At 41.0% G+C, this 25381-nt stretch overlaps 1 protein-coding gene across 1 annotated transcript in view; it reads left to right on the plus strand.

Moving 5' to 3' along the window:
• The first annotated feature begins 13007 nt into the window (after positions 1-13007).
• The window catches only part of kcnh3 (potassium voltage-gated channel, subfamily H (eag-related), member 3), a 179397-nt gene continuing 167023 nt past the window's right edge, over positions 13008-25381 (plus strand). The window contains exon 1 of the mRNA XM_082507612.1: positions 13008-13271. Within this exon, the coding sequence (XP_082363738.1) occupies positions 13196-13271 (76 nt within the window). The 5' untranslated portion in view covers positions 13008-13195. The remainder of the gene's footprint in view (positions 13272-25381) is intronic.

Consider the following 25381-nt stretch of genomic DNA (forward strand, 5'->3'; position numbering starts at 1 on the left):
TAGAATTAATGATATGCTTAGAAAGGACAATTAAGAATATCCATTGTGGAATTCGATCACAGGCAAAATCAGCTTTCTAGAGTCATATCTAATAAGTTAATGAATGGAGACCATGTTTCAATAAACTGTGTCATACTTTTCTTTAAAGAGGCAGATACTCTTTCCATTGATATGTGCTCAATTAGGATATTCAACCAATGATTAATGCTCAGTGATTGTTTCTTTTTCCAGTTGATAAGTATTATTGGCTTTGAGTGTGGGTTTACCTTGTTTGGTTGGAAGACTAATTGAAGTTATGTGAATGAGTAAGCACAAATGAGGAGACAATGGGATTCTGCAGCCCAAGACAGAGGAAAGATTTTGAGTGCTGAACAGGTGAACACAGCCGTAGCGCATGAAAATATGTGCCTGCAGTGTTTTGAATACATTGAATACAAAGTCAAGCATGGAGATGGGTATGTATATTGATTTTGTGACAAAAATTTATTTATGTAGTTGAAAGAGAGTTTTTTTGTTTTTTGGGAAAAGAGGTGAGATGTCCTTTGCAAATGTAGGTGTTTGTACAGTTATGTGAAGCATAGGAAATCTTTTCTTAATTGCATTTTTAAGTTGTAGGTAGTAGAGAATATTTCTTTTGTCTAATATTTGAAACAGCTTAGAGACTGACATGAGCCTAGTATCTATAAAGGTGTGATGAAAATGTGAGATTCTTTTCTTCTCCCATGTTCTAAAGTGAAGAGTTGCTCTGTTAATCTGAAAATCTGGATTGTGCCAAATTGGAGATTATGCCAAAGAATTGCAATCCCAAGGGTTTTCCATCAAGCTGTTGAGGTGGAGATCAACTGTTTTTTGAAACTGTTATTGCATTTAAAAGAGTAAGAGAGGAAATTTGAGGTTGTTACAATCTATTTGTTCTAATTCTATCCAGGAGTTGTGGACTGGATTTGAGTTAATCAGTTTCATGTTATATGGTATCTGGTTAGCTAAATAGTAATGTAAAAAAAACAATGATGCCCCACCAGAGCCCTGTTACATTTGTTTTTCTGGAGAGTTGAGATACCTTTTAGCTTTTCTGTTTTTCCAGTAGAATTTTATGATGTTGCAGATTTTAACATCCATGTAGTTGCTAAAAATAACCCCATCAGCACGGCATTTAATCTGTTATTAGACTCAACTATCTTCTCTCAAAATGGAAAAGAACCAGATTATTATCTTGTTAATAATTTTACCCCATCACTATATGTATGACTCTGGATACTGTAGCTCCTGTAAAAAAAGAGAGCCTCAAGTCAGAGGTACTTGACTCCCTGGTATAACCCTCAAATGCACAACTTACAGCAGATAACTTTTAAGCTGGAGAGGAAATGATGTATCCCAAATTTAGAAGATCATCATTTGGCCTGAAAAAAATGGTTTGCTGCTTTATGAAAAAGCCCTCTGAAAAGCAAGAACATCTCAGTATTCATCACTGTTTGAAGAAAACCCTAGGTTTCTCTTCATGACTGTAGCCAGGCTAGAGAGAACCCCCCCCCCCCCCCCCCCACACACACACACACACACTCACACACTTTCTGTGAAGCAAATGATTTATGACACAGGACACAATATAGGAAGTAATAAAAAGTTATGACAGTCATAATTTTTATGACATATGGTAAAAATATAATATTTTATAATGGAGTAATAATCATATGGCTCAATCATATGAATGATGTACCACAAGCCTTCAAACTGGTAGTAGTTAAACCCTTACTTAAAAAGCCATCTCTTGAGCGTGCTGCCTTAGCTAATTATAGGCCAGTCTCCAACTTTCCTTTCATCTAAAAATTCTTGAAAGAGTAGTTGTTGGGCTTCTCTCCACTGGATCTCTGTTAGATCCAGAATATAATATACTCTTTGTACTTTTAGCTTCTACTTTTTTACATCAGACTGTGCACTTCAGGACATTCAAATATGAAAGGTTTTTTTAGAGAGTCAAACAGGAGCTTGTACTTACAATCATGTTACTGCTGAGTGATCTTATGAAGTGATAACTTTCAACCATGTAACCTGACAAATATTATTATTTTAGTTCATTGTCACAGACAGCTAAAGTTTTGAGCACTATGTGCTTTCATGTTTCATTTAAAATTCTTTAGTCCATCCACATAAATCCATCCACACACAGATTAAGGCTACGTCCACACGTACCCGGGTATTTTTGAAAACGCAGATTTTTCTATGCATTTGCACCTTTCGTTTTTGCATTTAGGTGTGGACGAGAAAAATGGAGAAAACAGAGAAAACGCAGTGTCAAAGGTGTGCGCCTTTTTTGACGTCGCACTGTGCGCCACGTTATTGTTTCGGTGAAATGAATTTCTACAATACTGTTACTGTTAATTGTACTCTCTGCAGTGTTTAAATGCTTACATATACACACACAGTTACTGTCCGAGGCTTCTAGACTTCTGATTGGCCAACATTTCTGCACGGTTGGGAATATATCGCCACCTGTTGCTTTGGCATGTTCCTAGCAGCGTTTTCCTTCATTTCTGCGTTTACGTGTGGACGGATTATTTTTTAAAACGAAAACGGAAAATCTCCGTTTTCAAAAATACCCGTGTACGTGTGGACGTAGCCTAAATCGATTTTGAATTGCCCTGTACTTGAAAGAGATTTGATGGAGGAGGAACCGAGGGGAAAAGTTCTTCTTTTATATAAGGAACAAAACCAAAATGTCCATCACAGGAACTCAGAAAATAGTCCAACACAAAATGTCCATGAAAAGCACAAAACAGGTGGGCCAATAACAACCATGGGCTGCAGGGAATAGAGTCCAGAAACATAGTTCAGGGGGCCGACCCCGGTCCCGACAGTACAGGAGCCAAGGGGAAAGCATTTCAGGGGGCCGACCGTGCGGACGGCAACAGCAGCAACGTGGAAACAGTTCTGGGGGCCGACCGTGCGGGCGGCGACGGGGAAACAGTTGTGGGGGCCGACGACGACGGCGATGACGTCCAGCTGGTGGCCCAGAAAGTGCGGGGTGCAGAACGTGGCATCTTCTTGGACGGGGACAGCAGCAGCTTCTTGAACGTCCTCTATCTGCTGCAGGTTGAAGGCTCAGTCATCAGTGGAAACCTGGGAAGCATAACTCTCCCTGCATCTGTAATCACACAAGCAGCAAACAAACTTTAATAGATCTCTGTTGAATGCATCAGCTGATAATGTTATTGTGAGCCCTGCACCGCTGGCCCGGCCATTTATTTTTTAATGCACCTTCTCAGATTAATTCACTGCGTGTTGTGCCCAGGGCTGGACTGGGACCAAAAATCGGCCCAGGCATTTTGACTAGAGACCGGCCCACCAGGTATTAAAGCCATAAAGCCTTGGAATGAAAACGAACGCTGTTGTGACAATGATATACACTGTCTTGTTGGTATATGTATGATTTTCTATACATTTTACATCAAATTAAAATGTTAGTTGTAAGATTCAGATAATTATTTATTAAAAGCTAGACATTTTAAATGAGAATAAGAAAGAAAAGTATTTCTTTATGCCCCCCTTTCCCTGTTAATGCCCTACCTGCCCCCCTGGCAAAACTTTGCTAGACCCGCCCCTGCACAGTTACCAGCTGTCAGCTACCTAAAAAAGGATCCTGGTGTTATTTGTCTCTCAGAAACAGTTCATAACTTCCCTTCAACTCATTCATGTCACCTAAAAGGTAAACCTGTTTCTCCATCATCTGTTCAGCTCTGATGATCCAGTAAGGACATCTCCTGGTTTCATCTTCATGTTTCCCTCTCACCAGATAACCAAACCATATCATGACCAGCAGCTTTTACAGCTGTGGCTCCAGCAAACATCAGCTGATACTAGAAAGTAATATTAAATAAATTCTAACAACAGCTGATCAAGCTTAAACGTGCTGCTGTTGTTTAGCGCGACATCCGCTGGTTTCCTCTTTCTGGCGCAAAGTGGGCGATAAACAAACAAGAGAGAAAAGCCGATCAGCTGATCACTGATCAGTTTCATGATTGAAGTAGAAACAGGAGAGGGAGGGGGAGAGAATGAGCGAAGAAGAAGCAGCTGACAGCGTAAAGACAGAATAACTCCAGCTTTGTGTCTTTTTCCATTCTAGCTGAAGTACGGTACAAACTGTTCCTTTTCACCTCAATACGAAACGTGTAATATTTTCTCTGAATACGAGACGATTCCACTTTTTACCGAACGGTTGGCAACTCTACTAACTAACCTTATGAATAAAATAAAGTTCACTATCAGTAACATCATAGCACCCACCCAGCTGTATAGAAACTCTGTCATGCTAGCTAGTACGCAGTACAAGTTATTGACTGTAAAAATGAAAATGAACTACACCTAAACTTGGTTTATATCTGACCCAGCTAGACTGCAGGTCATAACTTCTTACCTGAAATTCAGCTCGGACCAGCGGCCGCCTCGGGTCTCTCCTCCTCCTGCTTCCCCTTTCCCTCATCCACCTGCTGGCCTCTGTAGAAGCTCTGCTATAGCCACCACTAAACAACTGACTTATTTTGACACATCAGCCAGCATCTGGCCAATTCACCACCTTTCATTGTTTATACGGTTACAAAAATAAATAAATCCATAAAATGAAGTCATCGGCCCATAAAAACAAAAAATCACCATCGGCCCACCGGGCAAATGCCTGATGGCCAGTCCAGCTATGGTCGTGCCATCAGTTAACCCTTTAGCAAAATGAGGGATAGAAAACACCACGGCAATGGAGAAACAGTAGAGCAACAGATTTCCAGCTTCCAGTAAATGGTGTTAGGAGGAAGGAGCACAAAGCTGAGCTTGTCCCTGCTAACTGGCGCTGCCAGATGGGTGGAGCTATGAAGTATGCTGTAGCTTTTGCTGTTGGAGCTGCGATTTGCTTGGGAGCATGGGTACGGTGTGGCTTCTGGGTTCGGTGCTGATGTCTGTCGGCTTTTCGGCTAACTTGCTCAGCGTGTGGGTCCGTTTCAGAGTGACATGAGAGGAGCTGCTCATTCGCTGGTGGGCGACCCCGCTGGTTGGCGACCCCACTGGTTTTTGCTGAAGTGGCAGGCCTCCGAAATCACTTCATAACTGGATTTATCAGAGATGAGCTGACTGGATGGATCAACGTAGCGGGCTGCATGTCGGATGGTGAGAAAACTGCTAGAAGGTTGTCAGCATTCGGCCTCTCTGAAGCGCCGGCGTGACTTTCAGTGTGTTTCTTTGATTGCTGGAGGAAAAGCAATGAACCCAGAGCTTGAGTAGTCATCTGATGCGCTGAGGGACGAGAGGACGATTGTAGTGAATGGAAGGGTGAGTAAAATTATGTTACTCCTGTGAGATAAGCTGTGTCTTCCAGTTCTGAACTGAAGAAGCCTCTCGGATGAGAGGCGAAACGTCTTCAAGCAACTTAAAGAAGTCCAGACGCTTTTCTTTGCAATCTCCTTTGACTTTCCAAAGGGACATTAAGAACTACAAAGTCTTTGTTTTCACAGAGACATGGCTGGACCCTTCCATCCCTGACGTGGCCATTGTCCCCGAGGAACTCTCCATTGACCACCAGGACAGAACAAAGGACTCTGGTAAATGTAGTGGAGGTGGCGTGTGCACAATGACCAACAAATGGTGGTGCACTGATGTACAGACAGTTTCGTCGGGGTGCTCTCCTGATCTTGAACACCTTATGATCAGATGAGGTCCCTTTTATCTGCCCAGGGAGTTTACGGGGGTATTCTGTACTGCTGTTTATATCCCAACCCCCACGCTGAAACCACACAGGCACTGGACGAACTGTTTGATATTATCAACCAGCAGGAAACGTTACACTTGGAGACTGCTTTTATCATTGCTGGCGACTTGAAGAAAGTTCTGCCGAAGTTTTACCAGCACTTAAACTTTCCAACGCGTGGTGAGAACATCTTAGACCATGTTTATTCTCCATACGCACATGCCTACAAAGCCCGCCCCGACCTGCCTTTGGAAAATCAGATCACTCCCCGGTTCTCCTGCTGCCAGCCTATAGGCAGAAGCTGAAAAGCAACCAGCCCATGACATTCAGTTCAACGCTGGACCGACCAATCAGACAGTGGCCTGCATCACTGCTTCAGCATCACAGACTCGGAAGTCTTCTGGGCTGCCGCTGACAACAATGTCAACAATTAATCTGAGTACGTAACAGACTTTATTCACAAATGCGTCAATGACGTTGTACCACGGGCTATTGTATGAACCCTACCCCAACCAGAAGCCGTGGGTTGACAGAGAGGTCTGCGCAGCGCTCAGAGCACGGACTGCGGGCTTTAAATCTAGAGACCCAGATAAATACAAAACATCCCAGTATGCACTCAGGAAAGCAATAAAGACAGCCAAGGGACAGTACAAAGAAAAGGTGGAACTCTGCTACAGCAACTCCAACACCAATAACATATAGAGTGATCTGAACACCATCACAGACTACAAAGGAAACAGCGGCAGAGTCAGGGAGGTAACTGCTTCTCTACCTGATGAGATTAACACCTTCTATGCACTCTTTGATAAACATATATCTCAGGAGCTTTTGCTGGAAGAGGAGAGCTGCCCTCTTCAAATATCTCAGGCAGTCGTGTGTAAATACTTCAGGAAAGTAAACACTCGAAAAGCTCTTGGACAAGACAACTTTCCAGGTCGGGTTTTCAAAGCATGTGCCCATGAGCTGGCAGGTGTCTTCACAGACATTTTTAACCTTTCCCTGCTCCAGTCTGCTGTCCCAAAATGATTTAAGAGGACAACCACCATCCCTGTCTCTAAGAAAATTAATGTGAGCTGCCTAAATGACTATGATGGAGTTACTAAGCTAGCATACGAATCTGTTCTTGTTTATAAAGCCTGCGTACACATGGCGGCGTTTGAGTGAGCAATTGTGTCCACTAGAGGGTGGTGTTGACTCACAAATGAGGGAATTGGCCTAAATTGATTATGATTCTGTGTCTATGAAACCTGTTATGTTATTATGCTAAGCTCCTTCCTGTTATCTGGTTCTGTCCATTTGTAATCTGGTATGGTGTTCTCTGTAATACTGAAGTGTGAGAAATGCTAAACAAGAGAGAGAGATGTTTATGTTATTTCTTATTTGTATTAATTGCAGAACCACATCCTTACTTGCCAGCGAGAGTGTGTGTTGGTGTTGGACATGGGCTCGTGGTAAATAAAGGTCTTCCACTCTGACATCATTCCCCGTCTCTGACCGGACGTTATTACCAGGGAACAGTACCGAATCATGTTTCAGAGATAGTGGTCCAGGGCGTCCGCTATAACAGTCACCCCTTAACTCTGTTTTGTCCTTCTCCCTTAGATCGCTCAAGTACGCCACCAGCCCCCAGCTCTGTGCTTTCGTTTTCTCCTCATCATCGTACATTTACCCTGTCACTGTAAATAAACCTCACTCACTGCACTCCCGAGTCTCTGTGTGTTTCTGCCACGAGTCCACCCTTTAGAGTCACCTAACATTCACAAGTAGACATCAAATGTGGTCATCACTGTAGCCTGTGCAAGAGTCTTTTATCATTATTAAATTTTGTGCTGAGATTAATTTGGTGAAGAATAGTGTGTTATGTTTTTTCCCCCTATAACACATGGGCAGTTTGATACATGTGCTACATTTATATGTGTTAGCATTATCAGTGAGTGTTATCTGGTTTGCCTGGTATTTGTCTTCTGATGTGTTGGTAACTGAATTGGCTCAAACGCTTCACAGCACAGTCTTTGTAAGCTTCTTATTAACAGAAAAGAGGCAAAGCCGTGATCAAACAGCATCAAAACCAGATTCAGAATAATTAACTTTATAAAGTAGTTCTTCACCATCCTGATTAACTGCCATGCCCCAGGGCTGCCACAAACGTACATACACTCACCGGAGAGACAGAGAGACATTGAGAGATGCTCAGAGTATCTCTCTATCCATTCTATGGGGAAAACACTTTGATGTAGAGAGGTCAGAGGAGACTGCTTTGAGTTGATAGGAAGACAACAGTAACTCAGTAACCACTTGTTACAACCAAGCTATGAGGAAGTGCACCGGTCAAAACAACACATTGAACATTGGAGCAGTTGGGCTACAGCTGCAGAAGACCACACTCATGTCAGCTAAGAACAAGCAACTGAGACTACAGTTTACACAGGTTCAAGATCAAGATCCACATAATGTTGTCTGGACTTCTGAGTCTTGATTTCAGCTGCAACATTGTAGGGCTGTAGGGTTAGAATAAGGTATAAACCAACTGATCATAGTTTAAACACTGCAGCCTACCTGAGTATTGCTAACCGTGTCTGTCCCATTAAGACTACAGTGCACCTGTAGTCTTAATGGGACAGTCAGCTTACAGTACTCAAATGGCCTCCACAGTCACTCGAGCAGCTTTGGGTTAAAGTTGGAGCAGGAGATTTACATCATGGATGTGGAGCCAAAATATTTACAGAAAATGCACTAAGATGGACCAAAATCTCTCAGGAATGTTTCCAGGACATTGTTGAATGTATGCCACAAAACATTACGACAGTTCTGAAGGCAAAATAGGGTCCAACCTGGTACTAGCAAAATGTACCTAATGAAGTAGCCAGCGAGAGTGTGTTTCAGTGTTAATGGTGTCTTCACAGACCAGCAGAATTGTATGCTTTGTCACAGTCCATCTCAAACTAGCTAATTAATTATTGGCTCTACATCCACGAGGGCCACAGGAGGCAGTTTTAACTTGCATGGGTGGATGCAGAGACAAACTCTGTAAACTGACAGTGATTTCCATTTGTTCTGAAGTCCACTAATTTCCACTTCAGACACAGGCCTGTTTTTATTCTTGAGGACCTTAAGATCACAGCCTGGTTTTCAGCCTCAGTGTTTTCATGATAATATGAAGCACTTATGATAATATCACCAATTTTACAGTACCAAATGTTATTCTTTTTATTTTTATTATGTGTTCACACAGCATTTCACAGAATTACAAACCCATCTTTTTCCTCAAAGACATGCTCTATGAGACATCTATAGAACATCCAGCTTGTGACATGGAAACCAAAATCAGTATGCTATTATGAAGGATGTGTCAAAATGCAGAGGAATAGGAAGAGAGGAGGCTTAGGAGAGTTCATGATTCATGAAGCAGATGGAGGGTTTGTGCTTGCACCCTTGTTGGCCACAGACAGAATATACAAACCATGGTGAGAGACGGTGTCTACACATAAGCATTCCTTTAGAAGTGACTGTTATGATATTTTGATACCACGGTAAGCATTTACAGGATATTGTTTCATACAGGAAAACTGTTACTCAATAAGGCCCATATACTAGTTGTTTTTCTCTTTCTCTGTGACCCAAGAATTAATGTGTAAGACTTACAGGCTGGTACCTCAAGGTCGAAAACACCACAGAGATGAGACCACTTCCTTACTCCCATCCTCCCTTTTTTCTTTATCTCCTGGAAAAGGCTCGTTAAAGGCTAGGTGGTTTGTTTCAGAATTCACTGATGAAAGAACTCTGTATTCTATGTCTAGGAGTGTATTTTGCTGGGATGATCATAAATTATAGCTGAGCTGATAAACTACACACAGGATACTTCTTTGTTCACAAGGCAGGAAGACGTTTCCTTATTTGGTCTGTACCGGTTTGAACTGGGAAAGCTGACACACGAACCTTTTTTTCATCTATATAAACTGCTGTGTATCAAATAAACCTTTGAGTCGATTTGGGAAGACAACCTGAAGCAGTCTGTGTTTCCTTGTTCTCCCAAGCTGCTCCCGAGCTCGTACTAACACGCTGAATGGCATACCTGAGTGTTACTTTAAATAATTAGGAATCTTAGAAGGAAAGGACAGAACTCTGCTTATCGCTCACGCCACGGAGGAAACCCGGGAAGGCAATTTCCTTCAGTGACCACCTCCTTCGCTCCATGTTTTGCCATTTACTGTTTGTGTGATTTAAATAATGTCTTAACTCCTCTCTTCTCGTATCTTTACCTTACTGCCTCCTCTGTGAGGTACAAAGACAGTTTGTGCCATGTTACAGAAGAAGTCACAGTCAGCGAGGACAGTAACATTTCTTTGGCATTATTTTCATTCACAGTAATTTAGCTCGGTCATATTATTATACATCGTGCTTGTGTTTTGAGCCTAATGTTGCATCTTCCTTTGCATCTCCCTGCATTTTATAGAATATTAAACGTTATCAATTAAATCCATGGTCTACTGAGCAAGGAAAAATGATCCGATTACCGACCTCCACCTACTGCATCCTGTGCACTGTGTATTTACCCTGCCGCCATCAAGCACCCATTATAATAACACAGAGAGCAGGATAGAAAGGGCAGCTTCATCGCTCCTGTTGCAGGACCAATCAGGACAGCGATACCTGGCATGATGTTTTCTACATGTCACAATGAAATTTTACTCCAATGAAAGTTAAACTTTGAAAGACTGGCAGGCAAACAAAGCTGTAGACTATCAGTAGGCAAGACCAAAGTGTATGAGCAAAGCATGCAGTTTGTGCTTGGCTTTTGTAGCAGAGGGCTGATTGCTAGATGACTGGCATGTAGGTTGATTACTGATTACTGTGCTCAGAGAGGGTGGGCTGAGATAAAAGAGTGAGAGCAGAGAAACAGAGAAACCAAACCAAAAATGTGACAGACACACCTCGGTCAAGGAAATGTGGAAAACAAGAACAACAAAAACATTTGGTTCCATCTTCACAGGAAACATTAGTGGTTGAATAATACTGCACGAGTCTCTCTGATCATTTTTTGAATCTGGAGGTGTCTGGGAGAGAGATATCTGTCCTAGATAGCACATGGTCAGCATTGTCATGTTCCAAAAGGAAATTATTACTTATATTAATTTTACCATGAACAGCAAGAGGTAAAATGTTACACGGCATATTTATTAGTTTTATATTGTGTTTTATTTATATTTTATATTGTAAGTAATAAACGTGAAATGCTAAAACTTCAAATACTGTACTCTATCCATCATTTTCCTGCCACTTATCAAGGCCACGGGGACACCTCGGCATTCCCAAGTCAGCGTGTCCTGGTCCACCTGCTCTGGACACAGCTGAAAGACCTCACCTTGACGAACCAGATGCTCGAACCACCTAATGTGGCTTTTTTCAATGTGCAGGAAACATGTTTTAATGTAAGAACTGATCTGATTCTATCTTATCGTGATGTGTTAGTGAGGCACATGAAACATGATTTGGGCCACTGGGGGGAAAAGTGAGGGTGCGTTTTGTTTTTTCTGAGATGAATTCTGAAAGAGATAAAAGTCAGAATTCTGACTTTTTCCTCAGAGTTCTCGACCAAAAAGGAAACCCTCCCTTTTCCCCCTCAGACGTTTTGTGAAACTTGAGATTTGAGAGTGTTAAGGTTCAAAATATTGGGGATGGAGACAAGAGAAAAACCACAATAACAACACTGGTCCGGCCGGGTTGAGTCAAACGATGATTTAATGATCACACACGTGGGAGATGGACACTGATGCAGACAGCCTCAAAATCTCAAAATGGTGGAGCATTGCTCAAACTTTTATAACCTCTGGTGCCTCCACCTTATCATAAAAAGCCTAAACATTCACATGCTCTCTCTCACACAGCGCCTAAGCTACGACCTTGGCTCCCTGTTTATCTGCTCCTGCTGAAATGGGGCAGAAAACTCCAGTATGTTCTGTTCTCTTCTACTCAGACAAATTAGACAATAACCTTCTGCGAACAGTATTTCTTATAACTCAGCAATATAATGCATCATAAAACAATATCATTCATTCACAACAAGTCAGCAATTTAATGTAATGCAAATCAGTTTAACTAATGCAATAGTTATCAGCTTCTTCTAATTCAGGAGAATAATGCAAACTAAAACTACATAATAATTCACAATCTTTAATTAGGGGTATAACATGGCATAAAATAATATCATAATTTTACAATTCCCCCTGATGAGGTCATTAGAATAATGACCTCACAAACACCCTGTAGCCCAGTGTGGCCGGGTTCATCTCTTCTCACTCCTGAGGTCCTTTGTCCCCCTGAGGGGCAAACCATATGTAAGATGACCTCTGTGTTTACGCAAGTCAGGTATGTTTCGAGAAATGTTTCTTAGGAATTCTGAAAAACTACAAACGAAATCGGGTTAACAAGGTTAAGACTGATTATGCTTTTCCAAGAAAAGTGACAGATTCAACAAAAGGACTTAGGATACAGAATTTGGTTTCAGATAATAAAATTTGTACTACAGTAATTCAGACAAGATACTATCCGGTTAACTTGCGCTGTTCCACCAGGAGATGGCGGAAGCAGACTTTAATACGAGATCTGAGCTTCCTTCCGCTGTATTCAACTGCACGCATCCATGCGGTCTGAGGAAACCCAAGAGCGAGCGGAACAGTCCAGTTATCTTGTATCCTGATTGATAGCACCCTTATGAAACGTTAAAGCCAGAAATACAATGTGCAGGTCTTTCCGTGTTCATTTCTAACTTTAGGAACCGGATTCATAAAGACACTGTAAGATGCGCAAAGATGCCTTTTGTGTAATCCAGCCTCCAGCACTTACACAGCCTCCGCAGGGCTCGCTTCCAGCAAACAGCAAACGGAGCGTTTCTCCCCCACCCAACAGGTAGCTGCGTTTAATTGGATTTTACAGATCATATCGAGGAAAAGGCCACTGGCTTCCAAACCAGTCTCTTTTTTGTTTCCCACCTCCACTTTGAAACAGGACCACGGCTTGGCAAGGACCCGAAAGGCGTCATGTGACTCGGCATCTGCTCTCAGTTGTGGCAAGATAACAACGCAGAGAGGGAGAGAGAGAGAGTTGAGGAGGAGCTTGCAGCTATAAGATTACCTCCACTCACCATCAGCACCAAAACTTGCATCCATCCTTGTCTCGTAACAGCGCGCGCGCACACTGGCGTTTTTATTTGTTTGGTTGTTTCACCCCCGTTGGGAGGTGCACAGGTGCATCCCACGGTTAAGACTCGCTCTGTGCTGAGTTGATTATGGTCACAACCCCCGCGGTGCCAAGGTGGAGCCACCGCGCGTATCTCGAATCGGTGCGCTTCTCCAGGGGCTGGGATGCGCACCGGGCACCTCTCGCTTCCTGCCGAGTTTCGGGTCTGAGCAGGAGTCAAGCGCTGCCCCAGGGCGCAGAGGCAGGAGGACCCAGTCTACCCGGAGCAGGATGCCAGTAATGAGAGGGCTACTGGCCCCGCAAAACACCTTCCTGGACACCATAGCCACCCGCTTCGATGGCACCCGTGAGTAACAAGCAGGAGCTCTCTGATGAGCTCATTATCTCGTGGCTATTACACGCAGTTAAACCGTGTTCTTGATAGAAAACAACGGTGCAATATTAATCTTTATGTGACTGATATACATTTAGGAGTATTTTCCACGTATGCAACTTTAAAAGTAAAAACAAATATGTGCGCTTCTCTCCGCCACATGTATCCGTCTAAATAGTGACGTGCTCTAGGAAAACGTTTTCTCAGAGCCACTGATGGAAAATTTGCGTGATGGCTTTAAGTTCCATAATAACAGTTTTAGTCTTATACTCTTTGCTTCTAAGAAATGAAGTGGGATTAGTTTAATTCAGTTTTATTTCGTGCTGTAGTTTTTTCTATTGTGGACACTGTGTCCAAGCTTAACTCTGTGTCATCTGCATGTTTTAGTGATGCAGTTTTAGCAGAAAGGTTCCCCAGAGCGTTTGCACTTCACACCCAGGATGAGCACACGGGAGTCCTGCCTTAGTTTGATCTCTGTCATAGCACTCTATTCTGTTCAAGCACAATAGAGATGCCGGGGAGAGAGAGGAGGCAGGATGCACAGGCCAGTTATTTTTTTCTGTCTTTGGCAAGAGTGTCTTGTGAACAGATGCAATGAGCAGCCCGTGTGTGTTTGGGCCCATGCTGGGTAGGTAGGCGGGTGAGAGATTATATCGTGTTTGGGGTGTTCAGTTCTCCCTTTTTTTGTTTTGTTTTAGTTTTTTGCATCAATTATTCAGGGTGATTGGAGTTTATGTGAGACTGTGAGCGGTGGTGAGCCAGTGACTTCAATAAACCAGTTATGTGTGACAGCGGGATAGAAAAGATTATGGGACCAGGCAGGGAGCAAGAAGCTCAAAGGCAGATCCTGATCTCAATCAAGGTTTTTCTAACTCCTCTCCCTTCCTCTCCTGTTTGGACATTTAAAATCTCTCACTTTAAAGTATACACGAGTCTTCATGAAGTGTGAGAAGAAAGGTTACAAAGTCTCCTAGCGCTGTATCGTGTAGCTCCACATTATTCATAGGAAACACTTAGAGCACACGCAGGCCACACATTGGCTGACACCGAAATTTTAAGGACTCCGCTCACGCCCTCGTTGTCTAAAGAAGAAATAGTCTAAGTGGAACTGTTTCCCTGTGAGCGGCTAAAACACAGGCCTTCCACTTGCCGAGGTGCTGATAATTACACATTTCCAGTCGTACTGGTGAAGCCATTGTAATTAACACGAATGGATGTCAAGAATTCATTGTGGCCTTTCTGCCTGTCAGAGGAGCTTGTGGGAGGCAGGGAGGGCAGGATGGGAGAGTGTGTGTCGCTACTCCTGTGGAAGAGGGAGACATTTCAGACGTCTAAATATAAATCCATTTGGGTTCTGGCTGTGACACAGGTGCAGATATGTGTTTTTTTTAAACGGTATGGCATTAGCTCCTCATTAAAACCGACACTGGTGCGAATGGGAGAAGGCCACCCAAGCGTCTCTCTGTAGAGGTGATGGAAGCTTTGTGTCTGAGTGAATACTGGTGTGTTGATGTGTTTCTGTGAAAAGCCATTTTGTTGGGAGCTGAATTAAATGGCAATAACAATTACTTGTAAATGCCATTCATCCCTGCTAGAGTGATATCTGAAAGCACTTTATTTTCTGTTGTTCAAGACTGTTTGCTTTGTGCGGCTGCACCACTGTTTTAGCAGACTCCGTGCCAAATGTGGCAAAGCCACTAATGCACTTCCAGTAGTCCCTTCAGTTCAGAGCAGGAAAGGCTGTTGAAGACACACCCTGGAGAGAACGGAAAGTGTACATAGCCAATCCATACTGGCCTCACTGACAACACAAAAACCTCTTTGCCACAATTTTTAAATTTGCACAAGTGGAATAATTTTAATGTATTGTGACATTGGGCATAACAAAGGCTGGTAGGTAAACAGTTTTGTGAGGAAGCAGCATGTATAGAGCCAAATGCTCTGGACAACCCTTGTTTTTTGGACACCTTGGGTTTGGCCAATTACCTGCTTTGACTTGGTTGAAAGAAATGTATTGCTTGCAGATTATCGTCTCATGGCTGAACGCTTAATAAGATCAGTGCTGCACTAGGCCCATAATAATCAGTCATTTCATCGACAGGGCTCTTCTACATTGCCGATAGAAAATTTGCATATGTTACAATAGGAGAATGCCCAAACCAATAAAAGGAATGACTGCAGTTTTAAAATCTAAATCTGCTGCGCATTTTAATGTAACATGATGTATGACACAAGCAGGGCCGGATTTACTTCATTTTTGGGACCCACTTTTTTAAGCAGGTGCTCTTATCAGCTTGGCTAGATGAAGCAAAGTATTTTAATATGCCAATCTGCTTCTGACAGGTTCCAGAAGCAGATATGTGATTGTTTAAACAATCAAGAAACGTAAATCGATTTAAATAGGAAGCTTTGAGATGTGAGTCGTTACCTTCTTTGCCTTAAATGTACTCCAACCTTTGCTACAGTACGTGAACAAGAACTGTATTTAATGCATCCGTCACATTACAGCTGACTGCTTAATAAAACCGGCCTTTGCAACAGGTCTGCAACAGTTAGTCAGTTTACTGACTGGTCTCTTGACAGAGGATTAATTGTCCACTTTTTCAATAATCAGTTAAATTGATCTAGTTATTCATCAAACTCATTGGGATCAACCCAAGGTTTGCTATTAGAGGGTTTTTTTTAAAAAAAACCCTCTAATTTGAAGATTTCAACTTGCTTAAAAAAAAAAACACTTCTCAAAATTTTTCTTACAGTTAATTGAAAACAGCAAATAAAAAAAACTTGCAGGCCCAATCTTCACTCAAGACAGTTGTTCCATTCATTTCTATCTGAAATATTTTACTGATTAGCCTCACATAACAAAATTGAGCTACTTCATCCAAAGTGTAAAACAACAAGATTTTGTATACTTTAGGTAATTTTTGTGCATTTGACACTGAAGATGTGTTGCTGATGTTCTCGTCTGCTGGCAGTAGATGAAGGAGTTCAAACAATTAAAGAGACAGATTCCATCTAGATATAAGAACAGACATGATGTCACACACATATGGGCTCGAGGTGCTGCATCCCACTGCAGACATCAAAGCTTCTGAATCATACACTTGGAGGAAGGTTATTATTTATAGACCACTGTCGTGGTGAATGCTGTAGCCAACAGCTCTCAAACAGCATGACGGAAAGAACATACAGAGTCACACGTTTTAAACACATTTGTCAAATGATCTGTGATTTAATGTTTGTTTTTTCATTTTGTCATTCATGGATTCTTGCAATCGTTATCATTGAGATTTTTTGGAATTTTTAATATAGAGAAATCATTCTGGGGGAAAGTGGTGAGGAAGAATATGGAAGGAATTAGTCCTCAGCATAAACCTCGTGCTCGGTTCAATCAATGTTCATTTGCTGCAGTGCTCCCTAGAAAAGACGGCAGCTGTGTGGGACTGAGTCAATTGGTCCTATTAATTGAGTGGGTCTTGGCTTGGTCTTAATCAGGTTAGGCCAAGAGCTGTGCTCATCACATGGACTTCCTGGTCTGGCACTCTGCATAAACTGCCAGGAGCCATGCTAACATCCTTACTCATACTTCATTCAAAAATCCAAAAGGAGATTACGTGCATGAAGAAGGACAAACTATCATACTGTCAAGAGTAGAATTTCTATATTATTTTAAAAACAAGGTGCACTTGCTGTGTTTCCCAGATAGAACCAAATAAAATAAGTTGCAAATCAAGACTTTACAAATTTTGCACTAATGTCAGCATGGATTTGAAAGTTTTAAATCAATAAAAGTGTCACTTGGGCTGCTGACAAAATCTTCTTGTATCATATTTTAGTTTAGAAGATAGAATATATAGAATTATTATGTTGAACATGTTATGCACACAATACTGTCTTTGCAGCAAAACCTGTTTGCTCCAGTCACACAGAAATGAGGTATATTTTCTCACTTTCTCACTCTAACAGCTGAGATAAGTGTCAAATTATCTGACAGTCCTCTCTTCTCCACCCATCACCCCTCGCTTCTGTTTCTCCTCCTTCATTAGTTGCCTCCCACCTTCCCCTTTTGTTTTTCACATCATATTTTTTACAGGTAGGTCCATGTGCATACGTGTAAGTGAGAAACCAAGTGCACATATCCTCAAACCTACAGGCAGGAAAACTTCACCGTGCCCGTGTTTGTGTATCTGTGTGCCCGCTTATGTTTGACAAAACAGATTAATGGTGAAGCGTGATTGTGTTTCGTGTGTGTTTCCCCTGTGGCTTTTTGTGCTTAACCCCCACCCCCTTCCTGGTCTTTTGTCAGGCAGGAATAGATGTAATGATAGTCCTAATAATGAGTAGCCTAGCCTTTGTCACTTTATGGTATTAGCAAGCTGCACTCATTATATTCTACACCAAATAAAAAGACTGAAAATCTACATTAATGCTGCAAGCTCCACGAGGCTGTGTTTAGGCACAGTGGTAATTTGAGCTAAAGCGGATGTAAATAACTGGAATGTGCTAATGTGTTTCAGATGGGTGCGTCTCAAATGTCATACTTCTGCACTTGTGCTAAATGCTGTGTAATACATGTACTTGGATGCTAAAAAGAAACCTGCACCAATTTTCAACCAGTATGAACTAGCTAATAGTTGTTATATCTGTTAACTTGCTAATATTTAAACATATTTACCAGGCATTCATGTAATTAATTAACTAATGTGTTGTGCTGTTTGCTTTTTATTTTCGTTAAGCTGTTATCTTCACTCTAGAAGAATTTTGTGTCATTTTTGGTCCAAGGTTTGGCATGCAGTTGACTTTAATATTCAGATATTACAGTCATCACTTCTGAAAGTGTTTGAGACAACACTAGCCTGTCAAACTTCAGACTACGCAGTTACTGCAGAGTGTGTAAGACAACTTGGTGACACCCTGGTGACCTCTGGTTGCTAGGGGAAAATATGTATTTTTCCATTGGTTGGCAAGTGGTTGGTAAGTATCGCTGAGTGAAATCTGCCATATCTCAATGCTACACCAAAAACCTTCTTGCGATTGCTTTGGTTGGGATCAGAGTGTCACAGTCATCCTTAGTTTGCATGGAAGATGACAACTTGTTTGCGAGCACTGCCTAACTTATCACAGAGGAGCCCTCTTCACAGTTTTACTACCACTTAGCAAGTCGCTGGTAAGTGTTTGCAGTCTTCCATACAGACTATGGCCGTCTGTGACAATCTGCAATTACAAGGAAGTTTTCGGTGCAGCAACATCTGCCTGTTTGCAACATCTGCCTGTTTGCAACCAGTTTCACATGGGGACACCAAGCAACCTCGTGCAAGCATTCAACAATCGGTCAGGTAATACAAAATACACACTTCTTCCTAGTGGGTGGTTACCAGGGGTTACTGATTGGTCTCTAGGCCTGTGGGAGGCTTTAGCAATCAATTTTATTGCAACTGCCAGCAACCTTCAGCAGCTGGTTGCAGAATACAATTTTTTCCCTACTGATTACAGGCCTGTGTGACTGGGGCCATAGCAAACTAACATTTACAATGAAATCTAGCTGTGTGCTTACGTCAATAAGTAGATCTTGATGGCAAATCTCTGACCCTAATTTTTCCACAAGTCTCTTCACCTATAAAGGGAGTTTGCAAAGTGTTTCTTTTAAGAGGGGTGTTGTGATTCACATTAAATACATACGAAATTATTATATTCACAGCAAACAAGTCAAGAAGTGCTTGTCTAGGGAAATCTAAAAATAGTTCAAATGTACCAAAGTAAAGCAGACTCTCTCCTTTCATGTCAAACTGTTCCCTCATAAAGCTTCTCACAGTCCTACTTATATACATCTTTTAAATTACTACCATCTCGACGCAGTTGGCTATTGTCTCTGAACACAGAAATAAAGCAGCTGCATGGGCTATGCACTGACAGGGGAATGTCCCGTTAATAAAGGCTGGAGCTTGTCAAGCTGAGAAGCCAGCAGCTTGCAGCTGGTTTTGCTCATCTGCGTTGTATGACAGGAAATGATGCAAGATTAGCGTGACAGGCAAGCTGCGGGTTCTTATATAGCGCTTTTCTACTCTATCGTGAGCACTCAAAGCGCTTTACACAAGTTGTACATTTGCCCGTTTGCACAAAGTGCTTCTGCAAACTAACAATAACTGACATCCACATATGGATGCACCAGAGAGCAACATGGGGTTAGCATCTTGCCCTTACTTGGCATGCAGACTGGAGTAGACTGGGATTGAACCACCAACCTTCTGGTTAGTATGTGACCTGCTCTATCACCTGGGCTACAGTCTCTACTTTAACTGGTCTGAGATCAGTTGTGAGCTGTGCTTGAGGTAGCATTAGCAAAAAACCAAGCACCCATTTAGCTTCGTAACAAATACGTTTTCTCTTATTAACCAGCTTGGCTAACATACATGATTGAATGTTTTTACTCCAGAAAAATTACTTTTATTATTGATATTTTAATACAAGTTTTATGTGTAGTGAGGTGTTCATAGGATTTTATTGCTACGTTTGCTAAAGCAGTCATTCTAAAAATGTCCTCCACCAGTCCACGAAGCTGGCAGAGTGGTATATTTTTATTCTGGCACATTTTATCTGGTTAAAGAATAAAGGAAATGTAATTTCCCACGTGTGGGACTAATAAAGGTTATCTTATCTTATCTTATCTTATCTTATCTTATCTTATCTTATTTTAATTTGATTTTGTTAATATCTTTTTTTTTTCCAGAATTTGCCTTCCAGTAAAAAATCTGAAATGGGACTTTTTACAATGGATAGAAATATTTCAACTCTATAATAAATTGGATAAGAAATCATTTGAAACTTTTTACTTTTAGATCAAGGATTCTTTTACAGGAGTCTTTAATATCCAGGATGGGTTTTTTATGGCAGGTGACTGATCAACATGTCTAGTTTTTAGACATGTTGATCAGTCACCTGCCAAGGAATTCTTAATAATTCTTAATAATTGGCCGCTTAAAGTGATCATGGATCTAAATATAAGTCTATTTTAACTGATAAACTGTTAATGTACTGTAATGCTATACAAGTGAGAAGTGATTAACAGAAATGGTAATCAGAGTTAGCAGTACGTTAAATGAAGTGTTAAGTTTTATCCGATTTTGATCAGCAGCACACATGAAAATCAAAAATCAAAAGAATTCAACAAGTAAATTTTTTGTTCCTGAATGTAGTGTAATTGTGCTGTAATATGCATCTTGTTATTAGAGGTGAAAAAGGCAGAAAGGCACCGGAAATGGAAACAAAATAAGCAGATATCAGATGGGGGTCGATGGGTGGGTGATGAATGTGGTCTGAGTACCGGCATGAATAGCTGCAGATATAATCAAAATACAAAACTGTAAGGGATATCTGGGTTAAAGAAGACATATCCCAAATACTAACAGTATTATGTAGAAGGCCATTTTCATTTCAGGGAGAGAAATAGTGCAGTTTTGTCAAAACCGCTGACGTATCTCGCTTACGCAGGAAATGTGCTTTAGTGGCAACACATCATACGTCTGTCCTAACTATTTATTTTCCAGCTCAAAGGGTTACAGATGATTTAACAGAAACCACACTCGTTTTCTAAAACTAAGAGCTAGTTTTTAGTGTGGGAACCTAACCAGTGGGTAGAAGTTAAAATAAATTAAAAGTGAAAGTAAAGATGGAGTGCAGAAAAGTGAACCAAAGTGCAGGACAATAGCATAACATGTACAATGATCATCTGATGTTTCAGATTTTTTGAAAAATATGCTGGATGGTTGAATAGCCTACTGCAAAAGAAACCTATGTACTGGGTAAAACAACAAAAAACTAAACCAAACAAATATAGAAAAAATCCTGCACCTTGTAGCCCTCCAGCATTGTAAGACATGTAAAATGGGATTGTTTTCTCATGACCAATATTGCAGTGACCCGCATGTCAAGGCACTGGCACCAGCAGACACTTTGTGTAAGACGGTGGGACAAGGGCAAAGGCTTCAGGTGACAATGAAAACAGATTTACAATGTATGGTAAAACCTTTGGAAGCTGTTTGTTTCTCTTCACATTGTGCTGCCTGTATAAATACAATAGTAAAACACAGTCATACTACACTTGCTTTGTCAGCTCCGTGGAGCATAAGGAGAAGAGAAATAATGAAAGTATCAATTAAGTTTGCTCTTGAGCTCATTTATAACCTCGAGAGCTCTCGGTAAAGTAAGCACATCTCCGTCAAGAGCTCATTTCATTATTTCTGAATTTAACAGTCTCCTTTTTCCACTCACGCTGTGCCTGCAGTCAGATTATGAAGTTGATAATCAATGATGAGAGAACTTGGCTCTGTTACTGAATAATGTTTTTGACAGATGGATGAGTCGCACAGTTCAGACAGCAGAAGGTCTCAGAGCTGAAATCATAGGATCTTCAGGTGGTTTTGGTTTTCTTAAAAATTAATGGGCATGCTAAAATAAAGTCCCTGCACTCTCTGAAACTCACTATTACACACATAAGGTATCTGGCTGCAGTATGCTGTATTTTAAAAGGCTGTGGGTGAGTCTCAATCAATAGATACCCAAACAGTCATATATTATTTACAGCAGCTGTTTGTTTAACCCCCCCCCCAAACCAGAGCAGTTTACTTAGGCAGCAGATAAGAAGAGGACGCAGTATCTTATGAAAGCAAAGTATGCAGTGGTTTAAACAGGATTCCTTAAATACTCGATATATAATCTATATACCAGTATATAAATCGTGTGTTTCATCGTATGAAAAAATAAACAAAAGCCACGTCGTGCCGCTATTAAAGTTGCCCCTGTGCAGTTTTTCAGCCCTTCTAGACCTTGTTCAGTATATCTTAGATATGTCTCTATTAAAGATAAAGACCTATTTATTTCTATTTTAAAAGCCTTTAAAATAGAAATATAAAAATTTCCCTTTAAGGACAAAGTAATGCTTTGAAATTCATTTGGTAGAAATAAGCCGAGATCTGGCATGTCCATTGGGATGCAACAAAGAAGAAAGATTATTTATAGCATTTCTCTTTTTATTCGGCAGCATGCACTAACTGCAAAATATTTCACTGATAATGGTTATTGTAGTTGTATTGTAGTCTTTATTGGCTTTTTCTATTTTGAAAAATCAAAGGAAACTTTGAAAATTTGGTCTCAAATTAGATAACACATTATGATAAGCATTAATATAAATGGCAAATTAAAACATGGTAAATAGACTGGTTCTTATATAGCACTTTCTACTCCACTTGGGTGCTCAAATCGCTTTATACAGCATGTCTCATTCACCCATTCATATGAGCACTTCTTTTTACATCTAAGTGCTTTCTATGTAGCATTCACACTCCGATGAACGCATCTGGTGCAACTCGGGATTTGGCATCTTGTCCAAGGATACTTTGGCATGCAGACTGGAGCAGCCAGTGATCGACCAAGGTTCAAGGTCGGGGAGGGGGTGCTTGAGCCTATTCCAGCTATCATAGGGTGAGAGGCAGACTGCACTCTGGTTAGGTTGCCGGTATACCATAGGGCCAAGAGACAGAAAGAAATTCACTTTCAGATTTTTAGGCAGTTTAAAAATGATGAAATAAGTTTTGTCTTTGGACGGTGGGGGGGCTCTCATGCAGGCAGGGTTAGAGCATTTGAACTTCACACAGAAAGGGCCCAGCCAGTAGGTTCAAACCCAGACTAGCTGTTACGTGATAGTGCTAACAACATATCAGCTATGCTACCTTTATAATATTTTGTATTTACTAATCATCAGTAAGGTTATAATATATGTTTATGTGAGTAATGTGTACAAAAAGTAATAATTTTATTAATTATCATTTAATGCAAACAAATCGGGGAAATGAGAGTGGGGAAAGTAGAATTCAATACTAAACATACAAGACAAGGGTTAACATTAAACGGCATAATCGCAACAGGTAAAACAGGGACAAAGGCTAGACAAGTTAAAAAGAACACAAGGAAGTGGAAACTACCAAACAAGGAAATATAAACTCAACTATGGATAAAGCAAAACCAGGAACCAAGGATTCAAAAACCTCTAGAAAGATAAAAAATAAACAATAATTCCAAGCAGCTATAAAGAGATAACACAAGATAAATACAAAGAAAAACATGAAGTAGAAAAAGTAAACGGTAAACTAAGAATGGAACTGAACATAATTAAGGATAATTAAGAATCTCGTTATTATGGGATTAAGGAGTAAGTAACCAGTATTTAGGAGTCTTAAAAACACAAAACACTGTGTTTCAGAAACATGACATTCACACCAGAAGGTTAAAAAGTGTTCAGCTGTTCCCTTAAATTTTTGAGCAGTATATTTGATCATAGCTGATAAGTGACAATTACACTTACTGTCTGATGACACTGGTGCATCTACTTTTGTATATATTATGTATTTGTTAAGGATTATTAATGGTGTTTGCAAACCCCACACTATGCATACACACATACACACACACATACCTACATACACCATGATCATGATGCTGTAAGGCTATGATATATTAGACAACTGAACTGTTAAGTGTTCAAATACTAACAACTATGGGATTTGTGTAAATATTTGTATACACCATATACACTGTATTGCAAAACATATTCACTTGTCTGCCTTCACGTGTATAAGAACCGGATGAGGAGGCCTGGCACTCTTCACAGTCTTCATTCATCGCAAAGATGCTCTGTTAGGTTGTACAGGACTCTGTGCAGGCCAGTCAAGTTCTTCCACACCAAACTTGCTCATCAATGTCTTTTTGGATCTCGCTTTTTGTACTGGTGGCATCCTATCATGGTACGACACTAGAATTCAAAGAGCTCTTGAGAGCTACCCGTTTTTTCACAAATATTTATAGAAGCAGTCTGCATGCAGCATGTTGGCGCAGTGTCTCGCAGCAAGTTGTCTGTCTGTCAGTTATGTGTTAGCCCCGTGACAGGCTTGCGACCTGTCCAGGGTTCACCCTGCCTCTCGCTCTAAGACAACTGGGATAGACTCCACAACTGGATTCAATGGTTTGAATGGGTGAGTGAATACTTTTGGCAATATAGTGTAGATTTTTACACTCACACTGACCCAGTCAATGTCTATACAAAGTTTCATCAAGGTTGGTCCACTCATTTAGGAGGAGATATGGAACATACATACATAAATGGATACATGATATCCAAGGTGTTTATTCAAAGCTGCTGGTGTCTCAGAGGTGCAAGGTGCCATTTAGTACTGGTCCTACGTCATGTGTTGTACCTCTATGATACCTGTCGCCTTGCTAACATATTTTTTCTAAATCTAACCAAAACCTTTGGTACCTTAGCCTTGGTTAGTTAGGACTAACCTAGTCCTAGTCTTAGTCCTCATGGAAAGATGTGAGTCAACACAAAAGATATCTTTATTGACTTTGTCTTTGTTTTTTCACCTGTAAACATGGATGCTTGTCTTTGTTGCCTTATCTCTTAGCACCAGTAGCAACATATAGATCCCAAAGTACATTTTCAGATGACTGACACAACCTATCAGCAATCTAAATACCATGTGACCTTTCTACTACCAGTGAAAAGGACCCTTTATAAATGGGCTTTGTGTCTGGTCAGAGCGGCAGTGCCTCTTGAAATGAAGCAGAGAAAACAAGTGTCAAAATGTTAGGTTGAACTTTGTCATCTCTTCTCCTCTCTGAATTATTCAATTTTACGTTCACCCACTTCTTACAGACGAGCAGACCTGTGTTAGCCTTTTACTTTAGGGTTGTGAAAAGCATAATAGGAGCTGCTGAGTTGTAGTGCGATAGAGAACACATCGTGACCAGGTGAACTGAATGTCAGATTGGCTAAGGGAGAGAGAAACATGTTTAGAAAGCACAGACAGGTAGAGAAACAGACAAAGCTAGAAATAGACAAGAAGCCAGGTGGTCAGCGCGGATGTCACCATGTGTGTAAGAAATGAGGGAAGAAAAAAAGATGAGTGCGCAGGAGGAGAAGGACAGAGTCTGGGACTGTAATGGCAGTAAATGAAAGTGATGAAGCCAAAGCGACAGGGGGTACAATTGACTGCTTTGAAGTAATATGTTCCATTAGGAAACAGATGAAT

The sequence above is a fragment of the Aulonocara stuartgranti genome (assembly GCF_965226115.1).
Source record: "Aulonocara stuartgranti genome assembly, chromosome: 16".
In the NCBI taxonomy this organism is placed as follows: domain Eukaryota; kingdom Metazoa; phylum Chordata; class Actinopteri; order Cichliformes; family Cichlidae; genus Aulonocara; species Aulonocara stuartgranti.